Source organism: Oxyura jamaicensis, chromosome 27 (genome assembly GCF_011077185.1).
Source record: "Oxyura jamaicensis isolate SHBP4307 breed ruddy duck chromosome 27, BPBGC_Ojam_1.0, whole genome shotgun sequence".
Classification (NCBI taxonomy): domain Eukaryota; kingdom Metazoa; phylum Chordata; class Aves; order Anseriformes; family Anatidae; genus Oxyura; species Oxyura jamaicensis.
In genome coordinates, this window is record NC_048919.1 from 2,264,533 (window position 1) to 2,276,518 (window position 11,986).

The following is an 11,986-nucleotide window of genomic DNA, read 5'->3' on the forward strand; positions in this document are numbered from 1 at the left end:
CGGGACACGGGGTGCACGGGCAGACCCTTAACGCCCATTGCTCTGGGGTCACATCCTGTCCCTGCAGACAGAGCCCAGGGTCACACCATCCCAGCTGTGTCCCTGCTGGGTGCGAGGACCTGGGTGTCAGCACGGCCCCGCGGGGCCCCGTTCCCACCAGGGCTGGCCAAGGAGAGGATGAAGCCCCGCAAGCGACTGAAGTCCCGCAGCCCTGTGGCCTCCGAGCAGCAGCAGCCACCGCAACATGGCTCAGCAGAGAGCTGGGAAGCATCTCCCCCCTCCTCAGCTGCAACTGCCCCCAGGGAGCTCTCCACGTCCAGCAGGACCTCCACATCCAGCGGGACCTCCACGTCCAGCAGAGCCTCCACGTAAGTGAGGGGCTGCCTCCTCTTTGGCTGGACAAAGCTTGTCCCTGTTCATATTTTAGGGCTCTGTTATGTTCCCTACCCGCCCTGGAGGCAGAAATACGGCCGGGTGGAGTGCAGGGGGTGACAGGACAGTGCTGGCCTTGCAGGGGGTCTGTCCCACGCTGCACGATCCTGACGGCCGAGGCGTACCCGCCCAGGCAGGCGGTGTGCAGGACGGGCATGTCGAAGCTGGACAAAGCAATACAGGTGAGGGTGGGCAGCGTGGCCCCGCACACATCCCACTGGGAGCACACCCGGCCCCTCAAAACCATGTGCCCATCACCCAGACGTGTAACCCACAGCCCCAGGGATGCAGCTGGGTCAGGGAGCTGGGCTGGGGATGGCTTTGGCCACTGCTGAGCACCCCGGTGTGGCCCAGCATGGGCCCAGCTGGGGAGCGTCGCCGGGATGGTGGCCACCAGGTCCCTTTGGTTGCCATCCTGGGCTCAGCCCACGCGGTGTTTGACGACGTGGATGCTCCCGGCCCCAGACGCCCCTGTCCGTGGACGCATTACTGAAGCAACAGCACCCACGGCACAAGAAGAAGGGAGAAATCAAGGACGTGAGCAACGGCCAGGATCAGCCTCAGCAGCGAGCCTCAGCAGCCAGCAGTGCCCCGAGGGGCTCCCCCCAGGCAGCGGGGTGCAGAGCCCCCAGGCCCCGCAAGGACACTGCCACAGCCCAGGGCAGGTAACAGGGATGTTAACGGGGATCATGCCCCGGGCTGATCCAGGGCCCCAAAGCAGGGGGACAGGTGCTCAGTGTGGGAATGTCCCTCGGTAGGAGCAGCAGCCTCTCTCCCGACCTGTGCCCGAGTCCCCGCGACGCAGAGTGGGCAGACCAGGGTCAGGCTGTGCTGGGGACGGAAGGTAACCCTAACCCTTGGCTCTCCCCACCCCGTTCAACTGTGCTTGCTCCAGCGTGCTCCTCTGAAATCCTCTGTCCAACCTCGGTGAATCCAGCATTCTGGAGGAACCAGATTCAGGGACTGTTTCATGTGCTGTGTCCAGAACATCCTCCCTTCCTTCTCCTTCTCCCACTGCAGGGGACGAGGCTGATGTCCCGGACACCGTGGCGGTGGGCAGCCTGTGGACCTTCCTGGCAGGGGAGGGGACACAGGAGGGGCTGAAACAAACTCAGGCTCATGGTAAGCAGGGAACTGTCCTGGAGGCATGTGTACACCAGCCTCGACCCCCTTCTGTGCAATTTTATGGGTCTCCTGGTAGCAAACTGGGGCCGGAGCTGGATCACACAGCCACCGGCTGCAGACACAGCAGCCAAGAGAAGTGGCGCTGCTGAAAGCACAGAAATGAGCACAGCAGCCATGCTGAGCCTGGGCGAATGTTAATTAATCCAAAAATTAATCCAAAATGAGTCCAAATTAATACAAAAATCTTGCCCCAAAACTAAGAGCAAAGCCTCGGAGCTGGTGGCAGTCAGCCTGTGGCACCTCCCGGAGGTGAAACTCCGAGCTTCGCAGCTTCCAGGCCATGCGCAGGCTGTCCTGCTCCCATCCTGAACACATTTTCATGATCTTCAGCTTTACTTTTCCAGTAGGATAAATATGAGATCTTTATTTTTAATGGAATTTGAGGTGCTGCTGCTTACCACGTGCCTCCGGGAGCAGGAGCAGGGGGTGAGCAGTGTCTGTAACTCCCGGTGACCCTGGTGGCACTTAGCGCAGGGTCTGGCTGCTGTCCTGCAGCCACAAGGAGAAGGTGAACGCCTTGTCCCAGGGGCCACATCCACCTCCACCCACTTCTCCTTCGGTCCCCGGCCGGGGCAGGTGTGGGACAGTCCCCTCAGGTGCCCGTCCCTCCGCACAGGTGGCTGCGTTGGATCAGCTGCCGGAAAACGCCTCGGTGCATCCTCCAACCCCAAACTCCTTTTTCCTTTCCAGAAAGCGGGGAGGCAAACGCGAGCCAGTTTCTGGAGGCTGATGGAGACTGTCACAACGAAGGTAAGCAGCAGAGACCGGCCGTGACCATCCCACACCCGGGTACTCTGAACAAAGCCCCTGTAACACAGAAAATCTTTATTTCCCATTGAGCCATGGGGTGGGGCAAGACCCCTGCTTAGCGCTTAATGCCAGTGAGCGTGGCTGATCAGGCTCAGGACCATGAGAACCAACTGCTGGGACCCCGGAGCAGCTTTTCCCCAAAAAAATCAGGGCCATGTGGCTGCACCAGCCGCTGTAAATGAGCCGTGAGCAGCCAGGGGCACCTCCTGGAGCAGGAGCAGGAGGTGGAGGCTGCTCGCAGCTCCCCAGCAGAAGCCATTTGCAAGTGCTGATAAAATAACTTCAGCCCTGCCGAACCTGCAAATGCTGGGCTGTGCCGAGGCTGCTGGCGTCAGGGACCGCTAGATGGTGGTGGCTGCACGCTCCCGGCCGCTTTCCACCTTTCTGTGCCGTTTTCCGATCACCTCCCCGTGCAGACAGGGATCCTGAAGGATTCTTCCTAGCGGAGGTTTCCAGGTTGCGGGGCCTCTGCAGCCAGCCGATCGCGCAGGCTGCGGGCTGGGGCTCTCCTTAATGCTGCTTTTATTCCGCTGGCTCCTTCCCAACCTCCTTCCCGAGCCTCAGAGGACGAACTCCACAGAGGGCACTGTGCTAAGGCTGCCTTCGGATTTCAGGTGTTGGCTGCAATGATGAGCGGTAAAAGGTCTGATACCTTTTAATAAACCCAAAAAAACGAGCAAAGCCCTTCCTGATGCTGCTAGTCAAGGTGCATTCCGCCCGTTCACAACCCAGAACTGAGTTTTCCAGGTCTCCAGGAAACTTTCTGAAACAAAACACATTTCCCCAATGATTTTAGGGAAGCAGGTCTATGTCGAAGAGCTGAAGTCTCACCTCGCCCCAGCAGAAGCCCCCTCAGACCAGCATCACCAGGAGGCACTGGAGGATGCGGCTGCGGATGGTGAGGGTGATCAGGTGCTGGAACACCTGCAGGGCAGAAAGCTTAAGGATTGGGGATGAAAAGGAGAAAGAGCTGGGATTAAAATAAATAAATAAATGAAAGCCAAAGCACTGACATTTCCCAGGGCACAAAATCATAGAATTCAAGCTGGAAGGGACTTCAGGACATCCCTAGTCCCACCTCCTGCTCAAAGCTGGGTCAGCTGTGAGATCAGACTGGGTTGCTCTGGGCTTTATCCACTATAGGATCTCCAGGAGTCAGGGATAACCTGGGATGAGAATGCTGTGCTCTAGGAAAGCCTGGACCTCCAGCCTGGAGGGCTAGCTGGCCAGAAAGGCCCTGGGTTTGTGAAGCAGTTTTGTGGTGAAATTCTTCAAAAATCACCAAATCCTTTGTGGGTATGAGAGCTCTCGGTGCTGTAAACCCCCTTTTTGGCGAGACATTTAAAGCTGCAGCCAAGAGCCTCTCTGCAAGCTCGTCTGGCTGTTGGGCTCTCCTTCCGCAAACATCTTCCTCCCCCGACTACGCCTCATCTTCCCCCATTCCCGAGGGGACACAGTCGACAGCCAGGACACAGGCTCCAGCGAAGACACCGTGGAGGTCTCCTTAGCCAGCGAGGAGCTGCAGGAGGTCCCGAGACACACCACGGGTGAGGATTGATATTTCTCTCCTTGGTTTCTGCTCCTGTACAGCCGCTGCAGCCAAAAACCCAGAAAGAGGAGCTCAGAGAGGTCTCTGGATCTTGGCCACAGCCTGGGATACGCCTTGCACTCAGCAGAGGTTAAATCCTCTCCGCTTCTCCCTTACCTTTAATCTCGTGTTCAGTTTTTTGCTTTGCATTATTTGGCACAAGTTGCTCCGTGTGTCCTGGCAAGATGTAAATGCCATCCTCCAGCATACAAAAGTAAAAGGGGGTTGTGCCTAGAGAGTGCTAGACAGTGTGTGGAGGGAAGCAAGGGTTGATGAATGGCCGTGGAAAGGAAATTTAATCTTTCTTGGCCTCAACATCCCACCCTGCCTGGGGGGGAGGGAGTTTCATTGCATTATTGTGGCTACAGTCCTTTAGATCCTGAGATGGAAAGGGTAGGTGAAAGGCAAAGGTGTCTCCATTATTATTATTAATAACCTTTTTTTTTTTTTCAAGTCTCTCTCCACTTGCTGCCAGCAAAGCAGGAGGTTTCTAACACTTTCTCGTTACAGAGGACACAGACACTGTGGATAATTTTGGCTCTGACCTAGCCACAGTGGAGATCTCCCCGGGGGAGATCCCCCCAAACCCAGAGGAGCTGCAGGAGGTGCTGGGTCCCGCTGCTGTGGATGGTGAGGGTCTCTGCCTGCCCTTCCACTGTCATTGCCAAGGCCAGAAATGTCCCCAGCGAGCCCCTTCCTGCTCTGTTCAAATATTGCCTGACTCTAGGGGATGAGGGCAGCACCCCGGACCTGGTCTCCACCCCGAACACCACAGCCAGAGAAGTCCCCGTGGGCAGCCAGGAGACGCAGGAAGCCTCGGGACATGTGGAAGGTAGGGGTAGGCTTTTGGGATCTATTCCCTTGGAGGAAGCCTAAACGTCTCTGGAAACCAACAGCTGAGTTAAAAGCCTACTGCGTGCTCATACTGGTGCTTGTCCAGCGACAAGGATGTGATGTTAACACAAGAAGCTACACGAAGCTATTGATCCCCTTAAAATAATGTCGTGGGTTCCCACTCACATGGGGCAGACGTGGAGGAAAGTCCCTGCTGGGGAGGGACATGACTGCTCCTCCAGCAGTACAGTCCCCCAGCCCGTCTCTGCCGTGCCTGGTACCCCATCACAGAGCCCTCACGCTGTGATGGGGATTAGTGTCCAATGCAGTCACTCAGGATTCCTGCCTGTAAAAAGCCAGCCCCAGCACTTTTGCTTTCAGTTTTCCCCTTTTCCAATGCCTAACCCTCCCCGAAGACTCCACCCTACCTCCATTTGGAAGGAACCAAGCTCTAACCAACATCTGGAGTAAGCTTGTGCAGCAGCTGCCACTGGGTCCAGCACCAGCAGCTGGTCCTCTCCGTGCTCTGCTGTCTGTCATTCCCACTGATTTATTATTTTTATGACTGTTATTTCCGCTGAAAGCTCTGCTCTCCCCCTGCAGCTGATGGGAAGGCAAATTTGAGCGATTCCATGAAGGCGATGAGGATGGTCCAGCAACCACCCCTGGGGGAAGGTGAGTGAGATCTCCGTGCAAGCTGCTGCCAGATAACAGCAAACAGGATTAGATTTTATTCCTTCAGAAGAAAATTCTGTGGCCGTGTATTTTAATGAATTGCAAATCTGCTGGTAATGAAGCTGTGCAGGGAGAGGCAGAGGAACACCAGCAGCTGCAGTACGTTTCCAGTGGAAGCTGCTGGAGAAATCAAGGCACGAAGCCACTCTCAACACACTCTGTGCTCTGCGTTGTAACTCCTGAGCCACCAGGGTAGGAAAGCACGGCCACAGGATGGGCTGCAAAGATTTACTTGGCACCCTCTGGCTTCTGTACCCTTTTTGCTGCCACTCTCTTGCACAGCACAGACCTGATTTGTCTGCGAGCCACCTCATCTCGCTCGGCTTCCCCCTCGTAGCAGTGATGCCAGGGCTTTTCTCCTCCCTGTGTGCAGGCAAGATTAATTTCACTAATGTGCTGAAAAGATTTTAAACCCTCTGGAGGACAGAGCTGGAGAAAGGCAAAGGATGTTAATAACACGGCTCTTACTTTTATTTAACCAGTCTCCCTCCACCTCCTGGCTGTGTGTAGAAGCCAGTAACGCCTTGCTGTGTTGAGAATGGTACTTAAGAGAACCATGCTTAGAAGGAAAATAGTGCTCAGATTTTATTTTGTTGCTTTCATAGAGGCCAAAGTTGATGTCAGTGGTGAGGGCTCCATCCTGGCTACCCCAAGCATCCACTCAGCCCCAAAGGAGCTGAAAAAGGCACAAGTGGACGGTGAGTGAATCAGAAATATTGGTGGGAAGGAGACTACAAACCCATAGAAAGGTTAGGAAGGAGATTCCAACCCAGCCTCCCCCTTGGAGCCAAGTTATTACCAGCACTGGATGAGGTTGGTTGAGGTTTTATCCAGCCCCAAACTCTGGGCATCTCTGGGACCTGAATGCCTGGACATGGCCCAAAGTGCCTTACCTGGTTTCTCCTGGATTTTCTGGGGTGACAAGCAGGAACTGAGCCTGGGTCTTCAGCTACCTGCGCTGTGACGCCTTCATTCTGTGTCACAGTGTGACAGGCTGGCTGTGCTGCGATGGCAGTTGTGCAGCCTCTCGTCCATCAGCCAAGCCAGGTTCTGGATGAGCAGCCAGAGGAAAATATCTGCAAAAAAAAAAAGCTTGGCATGCTGCTAATTCCCCTCTGTGATTAGTCAGCCTTTGGCTACCATGAGCCACCGTGCTCAAGGGGAAGAGAAAGGAAAAAGAGCTTGTCTATGAAATGCTGCCGCTGTGGGCATCAGGTTGTCCCAGGTGCTGGCTGCTTTGAAGGGAAGGAAGAAGGGATATAAGCTGCCCTCCATGTCCACTGCAGGTGGGATGGGAAACCAGAGGCTTAAGTGACAAGAAGGGATTCAAAAGTATCCATGGGGAAGATGCGGAGGACAGGGGATGCTGGGAGGCACACGGTTTCTCTTGCTGGGTATCCTGCTGCTCATGGACAGGAGGGCACATAGAGTTAATGCTGCTGCAGCTCAGAAGAGGGAAAGGTGCCATCACGGGGTCCTTCCAGCTCTCCTCCTTGGGATGTCTGAGGCTGTGGGTGCTGGCAAGAGGGAAGCCCATGAGTTTTTGTCTTTCCATGTCCAGAAAAAGTTGCTCCTGGCCGTGCTCCCAAAACCCGTATAAAACTGAAGCTCCTGCCAAAGAAGGGGGTTCGAAAACCCCTCACAAGGGAGACAAGCAGGTAAGCTTCAAGGCGGCGACAGGGCTTGTAGGAACGCTGAGGCCTGCTGTGTGACCATGTCTCAGCTGTCAGCCTGTCCATCTCTCCTCCTCATTGTGTGTGTGGCAGTGAACTCCCGCAGATCCCTCAGACGAGAACTGAGTGTGAAGCTGTGAGGAACATGACAAAGAAGCAATGGAAAGGTAACGAACGGTACCTTGCCACGTGCTCCTCCCTGTTGACATGTTGCCAGCACAGACAAGAGTGGTTCGATCTTTAGCTTGGTCCTGCAGCACTGCATGATCCTCCTGAGACAATAACCTCACCTTGGGGTACGCAAAGGAAGGGACAATTCCGTGTCCCAAGGGTGGGGGGACCCAGAGACTGAAGGAAGCATCACTGCCCTTTTTGGCAGAGAGACAGCTGAAAATCAGGAGAGCAGAGCTGGAACTAAACCAACCACCCCACCCAGCACCTCACATCAAATACCTGCTTACTCTTCTCCTCAGATTCGACTGCCCTGCACTGTCGGTAGCTATTTAAAGGTAGATGTTTTGCCACTGGCAGGAAGGAACAACCCACCCCAGTCCTAAATCCCTACTGGTGACAGTTCACTGCTTCCAAAAGAATGTAGGACAGGTAGCTCCGTTCCCCCACACCCCACTTAAACCACTGTCTTCTCCCTGCCTGCCTGCAGCGTTCTCCGATGCTTTCAACTTCTTCCCCAAAGACACGGATGGCAATATTAACCTCTACAGCCTGGAGGTGACTGCTCAGCAGCTGGGGATTAGCTTGGCCGGCCAGGAGGCATATAAGAAGCTGGTGTGTGCTGGAGCTGACAGTGAGTGGAATCTCATGGAACCTCATGGAATCATGGCATGGGTTGGGTTGGAAGAGACCTTAAAGATCACCTAATTCCAACTCCCCGCCATGGGCAGGGACATCTCCCACTAGACCAGGTCACTCAAAGCCCCGTCCAACCTGGCCTTGAACGCTTCCAGGGATGGGGCTCGATGCATGGATTGTTCTGGGTGTGTAAAGTGATCCTGCTCCATGTGCCTTCCCAGCTGTGGGCAATGCTGTACTGAGATGTTTTCTGAGCCAGCGGCCGTGCTTGAGCTGCTGTGTTCTAGCACTCACCAGCGGCTCCATCCTTCACAAATGCATGTGGTGCTTTTTGGACCCCTTTACACATGCTGAAGCACTAAGTGCCACTGTCCAGTTACAAGTGAAAGCTTTAACAGCTTTTTCTCCTGACCTTAGGTTTTAGTGAGCAAATCTTTCCGCGTTGCCAGCTCTGAGCTGCTCACCCCAGCATTCTGTTACAGCAAAAATCTGCCTTGCTAACAGAGATGCCGCTTGCTTGCAGGAGACAAAGCGATGAATTTCTCAGAGTTTCTGACCACCGTTACTGACAAGAACTGCTTTATCCAGACTGTATGTAAGTAAGAGACACCCATGCAAATGTTGTGCTCCCCTCCAGCAAAACTTTGAGTTACCCAGAGATACCTGAACTGATTCCCAGTCTAATTGGTACTGAGCAAGAAATCAGCATTGGGACCCAAAGAAACAAAGGCTGCTTTGCTCAGACAAGACCGTGACAGCTCAAGGGGTTGTGACAGTGCAGCTGAGGGTTAGCTCTGTCCCCGGGCCAAGCAGCCGTGAAAAGTGGTGGGGAACAACCGTCGTAGTGCTGGCCAGTCTCAGCAAGGGGAGCACAAGGACAGGGGCAGAATCCAGCATCCAGTCCAAGTCTTCCTGGCTACCAGAGCAGAGGCCAAACTCACCTCTCAAGCAGAGAAGCAGTAGTAGTAGAAGACATTATCCTTCTTTGGCTAAAGAATGGCTGCAGGGACTTGTCCTCCATGCTAGATGTCTAACCAGCACTCAGCAGAAAATGGGGATAGATCCCTGTTGTCCAGATTTTTCTGGGGGCTGCTGGTGTCTCTGCTCCCCCTGAGCTCTGTGAAGGTAAGACAAGGCTCAGTCATGGCTCTGACTGCTCTCCTTCTCTCCAGGCCCTGAGAAAAGTGATTCAGGCAGCTTTGATTACGTCGATGCCAGAGGAATCCTCCTCTGCAAGGTCTTGCTGAAGATGGTGGAGTTGGCAGCTCTGCCCCGGAAAACTCTTCTTCAGATTGCCAGGTGAGCTGCCTTAGCACTGCAAGACAGAGAAGGAAGCTCTCCGTTTTATTGGGACATATGTGGATTATCTAACTTAATATGTGGATATCAGGGCCCAAGACTTTATTTCCTGAAATGTTTCATACCTAGATGGACATCCAGAAGTGCCTGCATAGCTCCAGTATTTTCTTTACAAAGGTGTTGTTGTAAATGCCACCACGTGTCTATCTCACACCATTAAATATGGGCTTTCGGGATATGTCAGTGTACAGCAACCAGCGCTGAGCAGGCCTTGGGCTGTTTTGCTGGACAACGACGCCCTCTTTTGTCTTCTAGTTACTACCAGCAGAAGTTTAGGGACTACACTGGCCACAAAGCCTGGATGGATGCTGATTTCCTCATGAGTTACAGAAAGAACAACAACAAAACTAGGAAAGACCTGGTTTATCCTATGACTTCCTTTGTAAGCGCTGCCCGCATCTCAACGATGAAGGAAAGAGAGGCAGCAGCTTACATGGAACGACTCAAAGGTAAGGCTTGCACGCTGTCATTCCCACTCTGTCCAAAAGGGAGTTCACCAGAGTTACAAGGGTGAAAACCTGACTGGGACTTTTGCCACAGCTTCCTTCATGGCACATGGCCTCCTCCAAAGGTGGAGAATCGGTGCTTTGGTACTTTATTCAGCAAGTCCCAACACCAGCCTCGCATTAGCAAACCCTTCCCCAGGCAGTAACAGCCAAGAAGAGCACAGAAAACAGAGCTGGAGCCAACCTTGGGAGTCCTTCCAGCCCATAACCCTCGTAGGGCAAGGTGCGGAATCAAACAGTTGGAGAGGGTTGTGCTCCACAGACTTTTAGGGACAAAGGAATCGCCTTCCTGAGGTGTCTCTGGTGGTTGAGTACCTTTGTGTTTCAGAAGAGTGAGAAATCTGGGACCTACAAGCCCTTCTCTGGTCAGAGGAAAAAGAGCAAGAGTCACTTGGCCATGGCTGTACAGTGACCCTTGTTCCATCTTCCTCTTGCCAGCATCCGTGCCCCGTTCAAGCAGCCCGTATGCTCAGGTACCGATCTTCCCTCTAATTTTGAATGAAGACACAAAGACACTCGTGAAGCCAAAAAAAGACATGCAGAAGCTGTTGAGGCGGAGAAAGAAAGAGCCAGTAGCTTCAACAGAGAGCTGCTCCATCCGTAAGAGAAACCACGGGCAGGAGGTGAGAGACAAGCATGATGCTTCCGATACATGGAACAGTACCAAGGGATGCCTGGGGACAAGCCTTAAAACCTGCATTTTGTTTAATCAGGCCGTTACCTTCAAGCCTCCTGCTCGCAGCAGAAAGCAGAAACGCTCCCCCGCCATCAGCTCAGAGCACCCGAACAGACAGCGTCACCCGAAAACAGGCAACCAGGGCAAGACACAAGCACACACGAGCGTGAGATCCAGCCCCATGCCCCAGCTGCCCTCCAGGAGCCGCCCGCACCACTCTCCGTGCTCGGTCAGTCACTCGCTTCACGTTTTCTCCCCCTTTTCTGCTGCAGCATCCAGTCACAGGTTCAGTTACAACCTGTTTTTTTTCCCCTGGTAGCCATGACTCTGATGAGAAGACACAAAGCTAGAAGCAATATATAATGATAGTTGGCAACCCCACTTAAATACCGTGGCAAGGAGACACAGGCTGCAGATGCTGCACAGCTCAGAGCACAGGCGTTAGGGTTGCGGTGTGGGGACTGCAATTCAGCTGGCACCGAAGGGCGACCGGTCACTCGTGCAACCCATAAATTAACTGTCTGGCGAATGCTTTAACTAGACGCGGGTATTACACAGCAATTTTCTCATAGGTGCAAGGAAAAACGAAACCAGAGGTATAATAATAGCTTAGTTGTTTATTGCTGTTAATTGTCAGCATGAATTAGTTATAACCTGCCATCACCGCATCCTAGCGTGCCGCTGAGGTCTATTTTTAGCCTTGTACGCGTATCTGCGGCACGTGCTCCCACCGGGGCCGAGCTGTGGGGCTTCCCCCCACGGGGCTCTGCCTCCTCCTGAGCTTGGACCCCTTCTTCTCCCTTCTCCTCCCTGCTCCCAGGAGGCGCAGGTGGCCCAGCAGTACCAGCACAGCCTGGCCCTCCGCCATCGCGCCAGCCTGCTCAAGCTGTGGCGGAAGGTCGGCGGGGCAGAGATCGGCCGCCAGGCGGGCAGCAAGCGCTTCCACCACATCTTCTCCACCTACTCCTGGTCGTGGAACGCGTGCCAGGAGCTGGTGACCGCCGACGAGCTGCAGGCGCTGGACCGCCTGAACCGCCGCCATCGCCGGGCCACCAGGCAGGCGACCACCACGAAATGGACGTTCCTGGACCCCACCAGAACCCGCTGAACGCCGAACGGGGCCGGTTTGGGCCGGGCTTCGCCCCCACCCTGCCTTCTGGGGTAATAAAAGGCGAAATAAGAGCCGAGACAAGCGTTTTGAGCGTTTTTATCGCTTTTATTCCACCACGCGCGGCCGCAGCCGTCGCCGCTCCCCTGAGGCGGCGCTGAGGTAACGGCCGCGCCCTCCCCCCACCCCCGCCGCCTTCGCGCGCGCTTCCCGCCGCCGCCGCCCCACGTGACCGCGACCGCGGCCGCCCTCTCGGGTCGCCCCCACCCG

General features: G+C 54.7%; 1 protein-coding gene across 1 annotated transcript; it reads left to right on the plus strand.

Moving 5' to 3' along the window:
• The first annotated feature begins 3,213 nt into the window (after nucleotides 1-3,213).
• Nucleotides 3,214-11,787, plus strand: EFCAB3 (EF-hand calcium binding domain 3). Its single transcript, XM_035347481.1, has 14 exons — nucleotides 3,214-3,325; nucleotides 3,876-3,974; nucleotides 4,526-4,645; nucleotides 4,743-4,847; nucleotides 5,453-5,524; nucleotides 6,190-6,282; nucleotides 7,146-7,242; nucleotides 7,351-7,424; nucleotides 7,919-8,062; nucleotides 8,591-8,662; nucleotides 9,240-9,366; nucleotides 9,682-9,875; nucleotides 10,371-10,555; nucleotides 11,390-11,787. Exons 1-14 carry the CDS (start codon nucleotides 3,214-3,216, stop codon nucleotides 11,714-11,716), a joined length of 1,821 nt encoding a protein of 606 aa, XP_035203372.1. The 3' UTR covers nucleotides 11,717-11,787.
• The last annotated feature ends 199 nt before the right edge of the window (nucleotides 11,788-11,986 follow it).